General features: G+C 35.5%; 1 protein-coding gene across 1 annotated transcript in view; it reads left to right on the forward strand.

Annotated features, from left to right (window-relative positions):
• Positions 1–15,303, forward strand: part of CEP128 (centrosomal protein 128) — a 419,931-nt gene that overhangs the window by 352,515 nt on the left and 52,113 nt on the right. Inside the window, exon 20 of the mRNA XM_024736316.1 lies at positions 12,879–12,902. Within this exon, the coding sequence (XP_024592084.1) occupies positions 12,879–12,902 (24 nt within the window). The remainder of the gene's footprint in view (positions 1–12,878; positions 12,903–15,303) is intronic.

Genomic DNA, 15,303 nt, shown 5'->3' on the forward strand with positions numbered 1-15,303 from the left:
TGCTGCGCTTGGGCTTTCTCTAGTTGCGGTGAGCAAGGGCTACTCCTCATTGCGGTGTGCGGGCTTCTCATTGCAGTGGCTTCTCTTGTTGCGGAGCACGGGCTCTAGGTGCGTGGGCTTCGGTAGTTGCGGCACATGGTCTCAGTAGTTGTGGCTCACGGGCTCTAGAGTGCAGGCGCACAGGCTTTGTTGTGGCACACAGTTGTAGTTGTGGCACACAGGCTTTGTTGCTCCGTGGCATGTGGGAATCTTCCCGGACCAGGGCTTGAGCCCATGTCCCCAGCATTGGCAGGCTGATTCTTAACCACTGCGCCACCAGGGAAGTCCCGTTTCTCACAGTTCTGAAGGCTAGGCAGTCTAAGATCAAGGCAGATGCACTATGTGTATTCAGTATTTGTGTTGGCAGATTCAGATTCAGTATCCAGCGTGCTTCCTGGTTCACAGCAGACAGAGAGCGCTCTGGAGTCTCTTTTATAAGGGCATGATCCTTTCATGAGGACTCCACCTCTGACCTAATCCCTTCCCAAAGGCCCCACCTCCTAAAATCATCACATTGGAGATTAGGATTTCAATCTATGAATTTCGGGGAGACACAAACATTTAGGGCATAACATTGTGTTCTCTATATTGTCTTCCATCTCCTGATAACAGTGACAGTTGTGAAAAGCAATATTTTAAGTAATGACTGTGATGTACAACAGATTTGGAAATAAATGCTCAGCAGTAATATATATCTGGGTGAAACAATTTCTGCTGACTCATAAAACAAATCTCTGAGGTTCAAAGTATTAAGAGGAGATCATTGAAAGAAACTGTAGTTCTCGCTTCAAGGGCTATCTCCAATTCCCATCCCTGGCTGATCTTCCAGAATATAAAGAAACAGAGGATTTCCCCAGTCTGGGATCTTGGAAACTCACTAATGTTATGTTTCAATCTATTAACAAATACTTATTTAGCATTTGTTAATTCCTGTCAAGATTGTGCTAAATCAACCCCAAAGGGTGATGATCTGTACATTAGAGAAGAAAAAAAATCACCCTCTGTCTTGTTAATGAATGATATTAATAGCTACCAGACAATTCTTTTGTGTCGTACACTGCTAAAACTTCTAAATATATGTCATTTATTCCTTGCAACAATTTTTATAAGATAGATACTTTTATTCTCATCTTACAGATAAAAAAGCTAAGGCGCATAGCTTGCTCAGCCAGTTAGTGGCCAGGCTGGTACTTGCGTTAGAATTCGCTTGTCTTCTGTGTTACTGTGCTTAAATGCCTTGTGAGCTTATGAAGAACAGAATTTCTTCACTTTTTTTGTTTGTTTGTTTAGGTTCCTGGCATTTCTTTAAATGTTCCTTTAAATTTCTTCTATTTTTTTCTATGAGAATGATTTGTTAGTAAAGATATTAAGCATTTAGTGTGGTAAAATACTGACTGACCTCCTACTTCCTCAAGAAAAAGACTATAAGAAGCTAAACAATTTTGAGAGAGCGCATTAAATAAGTCAGGCGACACTGGGGTCTTAAAAGTAGTGAAACTTCTTCCTGCCTTTCTATAACTTTAAAACTACTTATAAACCCTTAGGCTCTAAGCTCACATGTATATGGTGACTGGACAGTGTTATATGTATATTTAGCTATTGGCATGTGAGAAAGATTTTAATTCCTGGTGCAAGATTATGAACAATCCAGTAATCTTGAACACTTCTAGGAAGGAGAAGGGATCATTTTTCTTTTTCAGTTCTGCACCTTTTCTTTTTGCTTATTCATCATGTTTTAAATAAACAGACTGAAGAAAGTTGTTATTAAAGCCCTCCTTGGGCTTCTTCAATTTCAGTTTTAAGCCAGGTTCAAAATATTCTGGCAAAAATTAAAGGCAACATTGAAAACGTTTGCATAAATTTTAAATTGTGCAAAAGGTGATAAAACTAAACTGAGCTGAAAGAATGACTAATAAGCATCTCCTCTTATATCTTTGTCTTTTTATCATACTCAGTGATTATTTTGGTTTTAAAAAATTATTTCTGAAGTGCATTCCTTTTCCAGAGTATCTGCATTACACTCACTATTCTAAGTTTAATTTGTTAGAAGTTTAGTGTTTACTTTTAAAAGTGTGAAGGCTTATTAGCATGCTAATAAATAACATTTAATGTCTGTTAACAATGTTTCTGTATTTGCCCATAAAATGAAATAGAAAAATACTACCTGCAAGGGACTCCATGCCTGTACTACATTCTGGTGGTAATTGAAATCCCTGGTTCTCATTTCATTGTTAGAAAGAACTAATAAATTTGTCACGAATGGAATAGGGGTGGAGGAAAGAGGCCATTTATGAGCTCAGTGATGAAACTAATCTCCTGCAGCTCAGATCTAAAAGAACTGGGAGACCAGCACAATAGACGTGCCATTTAACTGCATAACATCTCCGCTAATTGAGTGTAGATCTTTGCTCTCCTTTATCCTTTCTTCTGCTCTTTCCCCAGTGGTATTGACTGTGTGTGTTTCAGCTGGCCTAATGTCAGACCCAGAAGTCAGAGGGAGTTGCAACTTACTTAAGAAAGGCATATGCCAAAAATATAATCTTTTTTTATTATATACCAAAATAAATATAAAAATGTGTACAAATAATGGTTTTTATTTGAACATTAAATTTTGTGATATAGTATGTGTTTTGTTACACTGTCACATGACATCTGTTAAAAATAAGGTTTTGGAATGCTCTTCTGGCATGTGTAATTTTGAGAAAAGCCTGCAGAACAGTTATCCAGTATATCCTCTAACCTCTACCACACACATAAAAATAGCCCTGGTGGTAATATTGGCATTTATTGGCTATTTGCTCATAAAACTGCTCTGTCAGCATATGGTATTTCCACTACTCCATTTTGTCAACATATTAAATAAACACACACATTTTTTTTAACGTGACCTTTTATTTGTCTTTCGGAGTTAATGTAGACTCCTTTGAATCAGGTGGACCTGGATTACAGTCTAACTGCCAACATTTAATCACAATGTACAATTCAATACATATATCTTTGAAGTCTGTTTCTCTGACTTAAATGAATGAAGTTAGTCATTTTCACCGTTGAGAGTTTTTGTGAACATTAAATGAGAACATACGTGAGAAGCACCCAATACAATTTTTGCAAATAATAAGCTTTTAATAAATGGTGTTGATTTTTATGATACTGGTGATTTAAAGGAATGTTTTCATTAACAACCACAACACACATACCACTGTCCCTTTTGTTCCTTAAACTAAGCAAATTCTTTGCTGTCCCAGGACCTTTGCCTTTGCCACTCCCTCTCTCTATAATGCTTTTCCCTTAACTCTTTCGGTGACAGCTCTTTTTCATCCTTTAGTTTTCAGCTCAAATGTCACCTTTTTGTGAGAACTTAACCTGATCAACCTGTCTAAGGCAAACCTCTGCCCTTACCCCCCCATCGTAGCTCCTGGGTGTCTTCTTTATTTATGTCCTTGTCTTCTCCTTTAGAATGTAAGCTCCATGAAGGCAGAGAGACCTTATCTTTCTTGTTAATAACTGTGTACCCAGTGTCTATCATAGTGTCTGTGTCAGTAAACGTGGATGAATTAATTAAATGAATAAATGAGTGGGAGGGAGGAGAAAGAAAGGAAGGAAGCAATGATGTAGGGAAAGAAATTGGAAGGAAAGAAAAAATAATGGATAAAAGGAATAAAGGACAAAAGGAAGAAACGTATATAGCCTGAGGAATGGTTTATATTCTGGGCATATGTATTTATGCACATACAACTTTTAAATTTTGCTTTAAAGTTTAAAAGTTGGGTAAAAATTTTCTGGTTCTTATTTTAGTTTCTTATCCCTGGTCAGCATGTCTCACCTTATCCTCTGCTTCCAGCAACATACAGGGTTTCCTACAGGGTGACCTCCGTGAGGCCGGAAGTAATTCTTATAGGACACCAATATCTTAGAAAAGGGGGTTACCAAACTTCCTGTAAAGGACCAGTATCTAAATATTTTCACTTTTACAGGCCATATGCTCTCACCCAACAACTCATCTCTGACGTCATAGAATGAAAACAACCATAGACAATATGTAAAGAAATGAGTGGGCTATGTTCCAATAATACTTTATTTATGGAAAGTGAAATTTAAATTTCATGTAATTTTCACGTCATGATTATTCTTACTTTGACATTTTTTTTCAACCACATAAAAATGTAAAAACCATTCTTAGCTGGCAGACCTATAAAAACAGGCAGCATGTTGGAGTGACCTTCTGTCGTACTTTGCTGACCCTGCCTTGGAATGAACTACAGTTTAATGGTTATCTGTCTCAAGAATGTTTGTCTTTTGAAAGATGAACTGGAGTGGGAAGAGTCAAAGAGTAAAATTTTGACCTCTTCCTCAAAGAATAAATTTCTGTTGGTAGAATTTTAAATAATTTTGCAAATAGAAGGAAACTATAATTTTGGGTAATCAGTCAGACCTTCCTGAACTCCTAAAATCACACTCCATTAGTGGGCCATTATCCACAGGTAAGGTTGTGAGTGTTAAAAGTAGCTTTCATTACTGGCTAAAACTGCCCAGGTGCGTCTGTTAACAAGCTCACATCTTATTTATTCCTTCCTTCATAGACTTTGGAATTTAGGATCAGTTACTTCCTGGGATGATTTTGAAAGCCAGACAATTGGAGATATTTTGAAATGAATCACTATTCTTTATTTATAATCCTGAAGAGTAAAGTATTTTAAATTTCAAATAATGATTTCCCTAAAATTTGTGACCTTCGTTGGGTAAACAGTTATTTGGAGGAACATTTTAAAGGTCCTTTAAAAATCATTAGAAATTATTATGGTCCTATTGGTGTTATTTTTATAGCTGTTACTATTTATAGTGCTTTAAGTAGACAATAGAGCTTTCCAACTCTTTTTCTTTACTCACATCTCTCTTAAACAGCCAAAGCTACTATTTAAAATGCCACCTTCGGAAGATGCTAGTCAGACCGCAATGAGAAATCAGAATGAAGCTCAATTTGAAGAAAAAGCAGTTAAGTACTTCATAGGTAAAATATTTAGAATATTTGGAACTGAATAGTCAAAATACATCTGCTTTATTTCAGGACATACAGGGTAAGTCAGCCTTCAGGTATGCTTCCCAGAAGTTCAACTGAAAACTATGTTGTTGGGTTTTTTCTCTCAGTTTTTGTAGATACTAAGAATAGTGCACCATTGATTATCAGAGTACATATAATCTAAGGCTAGTTTTAAATCCTTTAATCACCTTTCCCTTTCTGCCTGTACTTGTGTATTACAAAAGGGAGGTTAGTAATAGTTCTAAGCTGAGTCAAACTGAGTTAGGAAGCAAGAAAAGCCTGAGTTATGTCAGCCAAATACATTATTTTAAAACAATCTGTCTATGCCTTGCTCGTTCATTCTGAGCAGCAGCCTCTCTCTCTGTATAGAATGGTGAGAGATAACTGTGCGCCGTAACCCGCAGAAGGAATATGGGAATGAGGGTGAAAAGGAGAGTATCTAATATAATGTTCCTTATGCTTTAATTCCTGAAAAGAATTGAGTAAATGACTTTCCATGTAAATTAGGATGTGGACTATTGGAATTACAATTTAATTCCCAAGGTGGACTGTTTGCTTTTGCCATTTAATGACTCAGCCATGTGACATGCACAGTAGTCAACAATCAAGTGTTGCAATTCAAATATTCAAGAGCAAGGAGCTTGGGACAAAGGGTTCTGTGATTATATGGGTTTCCTTGTGAACATGCTTCACTTGGAAACCCAAGAGATGTGCACACTTGAGGGAAACAAAGGAGATGTTAGCCTCAGGGAGTCTCATTAGATCAGCTATGTTTGGTGGCAGTCAGATACACACCCTGAAAAAAAAAAAGCACACCCAGTTGTTTTCCACAAGTTATGCATGACACAGACCTACTCATAAATTATGCCATAATCACCACTGCACTATGATTTGCACAAGAGTTCAGAGCATATTCAGCTGATATATGACAGGCCTCACAACTGGAGACATGTACTTTATTTCATAAGGTGTAAATCCTTGAAAAAAAATGTGGTGTGTTGGTTTCTGGATTGTTAGCTTTTTCCCCTGCTACTCACCTCCTGTTCCTGCATCTCTTTTGGGGACAATCTTTGAAGTTACATTGGTTATCATTTGCATTACCCCTAACCACGATCATAGCCTTTATATTATCTGCAAATAACTTTTAGGTGTTCTCCAGTCTAGACGTCATTCACTGAACTTTTGTTACCTGTTACTAGCAGTTTCACTGTGGAACTGAGCAGTACCAACAGAAAGAGAATTCTGGCTTTTGCCCTTCATTTGGGTTGCAGTCTTATCCTGTAGGCGCACACCTATGCACCGTATTACATTGTGCATTAAAGAAGAAACTTACAGTGATTCTTTATTTTAAAGGGGAGCAGGGGGAAGAAATCTCATTGCCTTGCTTTGTGTTCTAAAATATAAAGGGTAAATCTGAGATTTTTTTTTTGGTATTAGTTTTGTACTGTTGACTAGAAATGCTTACAGGGATTTTAAGCAAAACCCTTACCTAGCCTTTCTGGCTGCATTTTCCAGTGTGAAATCTGTTGAAACAAACCAACAGAGCCCCATTTCCATGCTTTCTCTTCATTTTCCTCCTTCACCCCACTTGTATTCCCTGCTCCGCAAACCCATGTACACATCCCACTTCAGTGTAAGTGCAACCTCAGCCTTTCCTGAATAGTACTGAATGGAAGTGCAGTAGTCAACAACGGCCTCATAATACCGCAAACCAAACCGCTAGCCTGAGAATACAGCAGAAGAAAGCTACAGAAGCAAAACTGGCTGCCTCAGGTCCCTATCTGGCAACGGTAGTGGATGAGAGAACAGGTCAGAAATGTGGAGCACACACTTCGGCTTTGTTGTTAAATTTTGTCATTGTTTCTGCTTCTGATTTTCCAGTCCTCAAGTGAAAGGTAGATAACAAGGATCATTACTAGGCTAGGAAATAATACATACCTTTAAACTGGCTTTTCTTGATAACCCAAATGTTGGGTTTTCTTATTGATGACTTTTTAGGTAAAATCCTGATGCCTTGTTGTGGTTTTCTTTTCAGCATTTCTGTTTTGTTATTTTGAACCCTGAGGTAGATTATTTGAAAAAGGCACATAAGCAGCTAGTGAAATGAGTTAACAAAGATTGACCAGAAATATCTAATGATGGCTAAATTGAACACCAGATGATGGGAAACCACTGCATGCTGCCCTAATGTCATTCATTCTAAAGGTTTTTAAAATATAGAGTAACTTTGACTTTTAATAGATAACATGCAATTTTATGTACAGATCTTTGACTTCTGTGTGTATTCAAAGCCAACTTATGCTATTTTAAAACTTTGGTGTTGCAACATTGAGGTTGTTTACGATTTTTATCTATTTTGTTTTAATTTTTTAGAATGACTATGAAACACTGATCTTTTTTTGAGGTGGTTAATAAAAGCCTTTTCCTTTTCTTTCACTTTAATATCTTGAAGTGTGGAAAAGAATACATTTGAAATTATTTCTAACTCTTTGAATTATTTAAAAAAATGATTGACAATTTGTTAAATGTAATGGGTTGTCATGTAGAAAAATGCATAGAGGAAAAATGCATTTCATTTTATAACCTTCATGTACGAAACAGCAGGTAAAGTGTGAGTGTTGATTAAACCAAGATAACATTGACAGGAAAAATGCCCTGCAGTGGTCTCTCTGGGTGAAGCTCAGTGGATTTTTCTTCCAGAAAACAGGCTTTGTGCATTTAGAACAGTGATGAGAGGGAGTCCTCACTGTGGGTTTTCTTTTTGAAAATTATATGTTCATCATGGCCCTTCAGTACAGAGAAGTTTCCAGAATTAGTCTATGCTTGTAATGTTTCTTAGACTCGGAAGCAATAGAGACTTTCATTATATTTTTACGCCAGTATTGTGCTTTTTTTGTATGCTAATGGATGTATTTAAAGCACTTTTGGAAAATGCTGCATTATTGTGATAAAGTCACTAGACCTGTACAGCTCTACTTATCAGGGGGAGAGAACTCTGAGTATTCAGACCTGTGAGTCTCTATTTCATTTCTTAGATGGGATGGATGAATCAGTGTGGCTAGTTGATTGGCTCAGCTGAGTCAAATAAACTGTTAATGACCAAGGATTCAGATACCAACTCTCCACGTAGCGTTCATTTCCTAACAGCCTACAAATATGTTCCCCTCTCCAGTGATACTAATGAATTTGCTTTGGTTTATTCATAAACTCTAATGTACGCCCCACTGTGACCAGGTAGCAAAGGAATATATACAGCTCAAGACAGGTTACTAACCTAATGATAAAAAGTTAAAATACATCTTTTTTTTATAGTGCAAGTGCTATTGTCCTTCTCAAAAATATAACTCACCTTACTCCATCTGTCAAGCCCAGAATAAATTAAAATGTGATTTCTAGCATTATTGTTTTCATTTAGAAATGGTATGTAGTATTCACACTGATAATAACAGCTAGTACTCTTCATTGTAACTCAAGGACTATGCAGTGACTGTATGTATAATCCTTAAGAGTAAACATTAAAATAATTGTTGCCATTTTAGGTTTTTCTTAGACTTTCCCCATCTTAAATAGCACTAAAAAATAGTGGGAAAGGGACTCTCCAATCACAAAAAAACTGGTGACGATAAAACATATTTTTTCCCTAAGAGCTTTTTTCTTCAAAACATTTGAAGGAAATCTCTCCTCCAATTTTTAACCTTCCACTCCCCATTGTTTCTTTCCTTGTTATCCAGAAATATTTCATACAGGAGAAATAAATAGATTTGGTCTTATAAAATAGTTTATTTGGCATAATAAAATAATTTATTTAAAATAAATTATTTGGCCTAATAAAATAATTCTTACATCTTATTTCAAGTGTTTTTATTTGGAGTAAAAGCACTTGGAGGCCCATGAGTGGGTTTCAGAGAGTCTGCAATTCCCCTAAAAATATATACAAAATTCTGTGTGTTGTGTATAGTGTACATTTTCCTGGGGAAAGGATTCTCAAAGTCCATGGCTACAAAAATAAGAACCACTGATTTATTAAAACCACCTGAAATGTCATGATTATACTGAGAGTGTCTTCATTACTTCATTACTTCTGCCTTCCCCCTCTATTCCTCTCACCTACTCTCCCCCCTTTCAATATCCTAGCAATTCTTTTCTTTTGGGGATCTAACCTTAGGAGTGTGTATGTGGTAGGAGAGGAGGGAGAGTGCTGAACCTGCAGGCCAAGCTTGAAGATAAAATCTGTTGAAATGAAAATTGAAGATTAAACAGCAACAACAAAACACTACAGTTGCAGTTATAGTAAGAGTGGGAGAGGATATATTTTGGTATAATTATATATTCATTCCAGGACGTATACTGGCATGTGTTTTCATAGACTGTATCAGTGCCACAATATTGGCTTAAGTTATTGGATATTTTAATGATAAGAACAGGAGCAGAAGTATGCAGATATTTTGTTTGAGAATAGCGATTTGCAGTAGCCTAATTCTTTTATATACAGAATTATAATAACTAATCTTTTCTGCCAAAAAAGAAGTCAACTTCAACCATTTAAATTTCGCAATACATTTCTTAAATTGATACAGCCACTATGGAGAACAGTATGGAGGTTCCTTAAAAAACTAAAAATAGAACTACCATACAACCCAGCAATCCCACTACTGGGCATATAACCTGAGAAAACCATAATTCAAAAAGAGTCACATACCACAGTGTTCATTGCCTCACTATTTACAATAGCCAGGACGTGGAAGCAACCTAAGTGTCCATCGACAGACGAATGGATAAAGATGTGGCACATATATACGATGGAATATTACTCAGCCATAAAAAGAGTTATTTGTAGTGAGGTGGATGGACCTAGAGTCTGTCATACAGAGTGAGGTAACTCGGAAAGAGAAAAACAAATACCGTATGCTAACACGTATTTTGGAATCTAAAAAAACAAAAAAAAGAAGGTTCTGAAGAATGTAGGGGCAGGACAGGAATAAAGACGCAGACATAGAGAATGGACTAGAGGACGTGGGGAGGGGGAAGGGTAAGCTGGGACGAAGTGAGAGAGTGGCATGGACGTATGTACACTACCAAACGTAAAATAGATAGCTAGTGGGAAGCAGCCACGTAGCACAGGGAGGTCAGCTGGGTGCTTTGTGACCACCTAGAGGGTGGGATAGGGAGGGTGGGAGGGAGATGCAAGAGGGAGGGATATGGGGATATATGTATACAGATAGCTGATTCACTTTGTTATACAGCAGAAACTAACACACCATTGTAAAGCAATTATACTCTAATAAAGATGTTAAAAAAAAAAGCAAGTTAATAAGTTCATAAAGATTAGGAGTAGTTTGTTTTTATTTATGGCCTACAATTAAGGCCAACAAAACTGCAGTTTAGACAGAGCTCACTAATTGGCAACAATGACTGGTATCCTATTAGCTGTTGTTGATTGGCAAACGGAATTATTTAAATTCAGACTAATGAATTGAATTTCTTGTTTCCCTAATTTTCTCATTTTCTTAACATATATATTTTTCATTGAGAGCTATCGCAGTACCATTTTGGAATGGAGTAGATTACAGACAGACATAAGTAAATTGTATTGAAATAGATTATTGATCTTTATATTTTAACGAAATTGAGATTTTTTGACCATTTGCGTTTTAGCCTTATAGACTAGGCATATGTTTCAGTCAGCTGGGACTGCTGTAACAAATTATTGTAGCCTGGGTGGCTTAAACAACAGACATTTATTTCTCACGGTTCTGGAGGCTGGCAAGTCCAAGGTCGAGGTGCTGGCAGATTCGGTTCTTGGTAAGGGACCTCTTCCTGGCTTGTAGATGGCCATCTTCTCCTTATTCCCTTACCTGGCAGAGAGCAGAAAGAGAAGCAAGCATTCTTGTGTCTCTTCTTATAAGGGCACTAATCCCATGAAGGCTCGATCCTCATGACCTGGTTACCTCCCAAAGGCCACATCTCCAAATGCCATCACATTAGGGATTGGGGTTTTAGTGCATGAATTCTGAGTACACAAACATGTAATCCGTGACAGTGCGTATTATAAAATCCTGTAACAAATATTTAAGTAAAATGAAGACAGTAATACATAAATTATATCAGTTTATCTTTACCAAACTGTGAGCTATGAATTAAAATGGAATTTAATTCAGTTGTACTATTTTGGCATCATATGATATCACGGATTTCAAACCAGCTGTATGTGTGCTTTTAAAATATGCTAATTCTAAATAATATGAGCCCCATAGGTACATGGTGTGGGGAAAACTTAAGGCCCAAATAGTGGCTGTAAATATTTTCAGCCTTCCAAGATGGTTCATATAAATGCGATACTGCCCAAAGACTGTCTAATGAGGTTCTGTTCAGTCTGCAAGTGATGATAACACTTTGCTGAATGATTTTGTCCCAGATGCACTGTGAATAAGATGCCTGGTAAGAACAGATCAAAGCCCCCTTGAGGCATTATATGCATTTATTACGAGCTACTCAAATGTGACAGTACACAAGTCACCAATAAAATAGCAGTTGTTTTATGAAAATTATGGGGGCAAGGGTGAGGTTCTCTCAAGTATGCCAACAAAATGTAATTAAACAGATTATATTGCTAAAAACAATCTGCTTTGGGCTGATTTTGCATAATATATTCATTTAGCTTGTGCCCACGTAGCCAAATATTTAAAGAGGCAGAAATGTTCAACCCAGTTTCACAGTCTGAGGGTTGAAGGCTGGGTTGCAGAAGTCCTCAAAGGCAAGGCCTCTGTGTGTTAGGTGAAGCTGGGGGAATGCAGGGGAGAGCCAAGTTTATGCTCCTAAGTGTCATGGGTCTCTGTCAGTCTCTGTACGGTCACAGAGATCTGAGCTGAATGGCCCTCTGCACCATTTTCCTTCCTTTCCCTCTTAGCGCAAACAATTTAATTTTTAAAAATCCAGATTTTATATATCTCCTCCAACTACTTAAAATGAAAGAATAGAAAGAAAAGTGGCCTTGACCCTCGTAAAAAGGATGGCTTTGCACTTCCTTGAATTTTCAGTCTCCTCTCTCTCAAGTCAGCTTTTTTTTTTTTTTTTTTTTTTGTAAAAACTTTTAGTATGTAGCTGTTAGCTCTGGGAACAGTTGAGAACACAACTGTTGGATTGAGAATGAAACCATTCTTAATCATTTAGTTTTTAAAGCGATATTATCACTGACTCTGTAAAACCAGTATTTCTATGAAACCTTCTAAGATATTGTAGGTAATGAAGACCTATCTGGGTTCAGGATTGGCTGCATGTGACATATCTTTCTCATTTACTTTTCCTGCCTTGTTTCAATTAACAGTGTACTTATTAATTTTAACTGGTGAAGTCATTCTTATGTCTGAACTTTACTTCCTGTGAGAGCATACTTTGTGCTGTATACCTAATTGAGAGCTGGTATATGTGCTAAATTCCTTTTTTAAATCACTACTATTGTCTAGTGGTTCATATATTCAGATCTAATAGTTATATTTCACTAAATAGATAAATAATTTTACCAATGCAAAAGTGATAAAATCTATTCCACTTAGTAACTATGTTTGAATTTATGGTATTTACTATTAAATTAAACCTTGTAACACTAGTTGAGATGAGAAAAGTGATTCTTTTGTGACTATTTTTCTATTGGAGAGATTATCCTGAGTAGGAATTTTCATTTTTTACATTTTTTAAATGTTATTGTTCATAGAGGATAAATAGAAAATCTAAAAATTAAGTAAACTTGAAATGATTTTTTATAGCTTTGTTTTAATAATTATGTATTATGCTTTATTTGCAGGACCGTGTACATGCGTTAGAAACGGTAAGTTGGGGCATTTTCTTTGTCCTTCTATCAGGATTACTGCTGTGTCCTGATGTGGATTTCAGAGCACTCCCCAAAGGAAGCAGTTCTGGAAAGCATTTCTAAAACTATATCTAAGATTCAAAGGGGAAAGTAAGCTGAACTATACCAGAAAGATATGTAGATACAAACTTTTAAAATGAAAAAAAAAAAAAAAGAATTAAGAAAAAAATTGTGTGTGTTTAAGTGGTCACTGCTCTCTCAAGACAGGTGATGCACTAATTTATGGAAAACATAATTAGCTTAAATGTAATTATGCTTATTTCTGTATTTCCCAATCACTAAAAGGACTAGTTGATAAGAAACTGAGATTAGGTTTCTATTGATACTTTGAAGGGCAGTCAACATTTTTTTTTTACAATATCCAAATAATGATAAAAGCTGGTTAGCCTTTTTTTCAGTAATCTTACTTGTAGGAATCTGATATTAGGAAATCATTTTTTTAAGTGCAAATATATAAAGATTACATGCTTGCAATATTTATTGGAAAATGATATACATTTTTATAGAAAAAAAGGGGAGATGACTTATTGTTCGGCAATAAAGTAATGGTTAGATAAAGTGTGAAATTTCCACCCAGCATGACACAAAGATTTTGGAAAAGGTTTATTATATAATGTTAAATGGAAACAAATTCAAGATGTAAAATTACGTGTACTTTAATGATAACATGTGATGATAGGTGTATAAAAAAAAGAATAGAAGCAAGCAAATCTTATAATAGCGACTTGTTAGACAAGAATTAGGGCTGTGATATCATTCCTTTCTCTGTTCCTCAAGTTTTAAAAAACATGGTTAGATTACTTTATAAATAAACATTTTTATAATAAAAACCACATGAATTGAAAGAATGGTAAAATAAATTATGGTACCACCTAACGATGAAATATTATTCAGCCATTAAAAGTCATATTTTCAAAAAGAAAATATTGACATGCTATTATATACAGGGGGCGGTATTTAAAGCTATATAGAGAGTATGATGCAAATATTGAATATGCATATTTTGTGTTTAAAACTTTTGAAAACACACAAAATATTCAGTGACTTGGGTCTAGTGGTGATTTTTTTTAATGTTTTTAATGAGCAGGTGAAAAATAAGAAACTTTTAAACAATAAGGCTAATTAAGAATAAAACATTTATATTTTGAGTGTGAGGAAAGGAAAGATGCTAATTGAGAGTATTTTAGTCCTGTGTAAGCAAGTGATTTTGATCGACAGTGTGCAGACCCTAGCTGGGAAATAATCTATTCCTTAGATTTAACCAGGCCATTGGGAAAGTACACTGACTTTCTTGGTTTCAGCATGATGACATTGTAAGTGAATAAAATGTTTAGTGTTCCTCCACATATATTTTACTTATCCTTAGAAAGTGTCTTGCCAACAGTATTTGGCTTGTAAATTAAATGCTCTTTTTAAAAGTATGAACCAAAACAGAAATGTTGAGTTTGAGGATCTGGGTTCAGTACACAAAATGCCACTTCAACATTTAGTAAATCGCTTATTTCTTGATTCCTTCGTCTGTAAAAGTGAATAGAATTAAACATATTTTATCACACTGTTGTGAGAATTAAGAAAGAAAATATATGTGAAAATATTTAGGACCTGACAAGTGTTAGGTTATCATTATCATTAAGTGATTGCTTATTATTTCTTATTTAATCATTTTGATTATACTAGTATGTCATGTGAAGCTGAAAATTATCAATAACAACAAGAAGCCTGTAACTTTTATTAGTATTTGTTGGTCTTTTTTATTTACATAATCTCTTTACTAACATAGTACTATGGTATAAAATCTTAAATGCCTTATTCTAAGGGTTCCTCTAAGAATAAAGGTAAAAAATAAAAAATCATCATGAGAAAAATAAAACTGGTTAAATGAACTAGGTTTTTTACAGTGGCAGTTTTCTCAAGATGGTTTTAATTTGAAATAATTATAAGTAAAACCTCGGTAATAATGAATGAAAAATGAAAATGCTCAGTAATAATGTTAATGCTCAAATGTTATGAAATCCTTTGACTTCATATGGCATTATAAAGAGTGGATTTAATATACTTGGTAGACTGTTCAGCTGGTAAAGTATTTTATAGTTCATAAAATCAAATATGCTGGAAGCAGTCTCAAGACCATTTATTAGTCTCTCCCAACTTAGCACTTAAACCATAGAAAAATGTTGGTGGTCTCTCATTTGGTTTAGGTGGTATTAGGGTATGTAAGGCTTTGAATGTAGGGTACGTGTCCTGGTGATACAGATCTGCAAAATTTGAAATTTCATTATTCCATTAGGAGTATTTACAATAGATTAATTTTAAAGGTTTAGTAGTTATAATACCTGAAAATAAGAAGGTCTTTTTTGTC

Source organism: Neophocaena asiaeorientalis, unplaced genomic scaffold (genome assembly GCF_003031525.2).
Source record: "Neophocaena asiaeorientalis asiaeorientalis breed wild unplaced genomic scaffold, Neophocaena_asiaeorientalis_V1.1 scaffold152, whole genome shotgun sequence".
NCBI classification, from domain to species: Eukaryota; Metazoa; Chordata; class Mammalia; order Artiodactyla; family Phocoenidae; genus Neophocaena; species Neophocaena asiaeorientalis.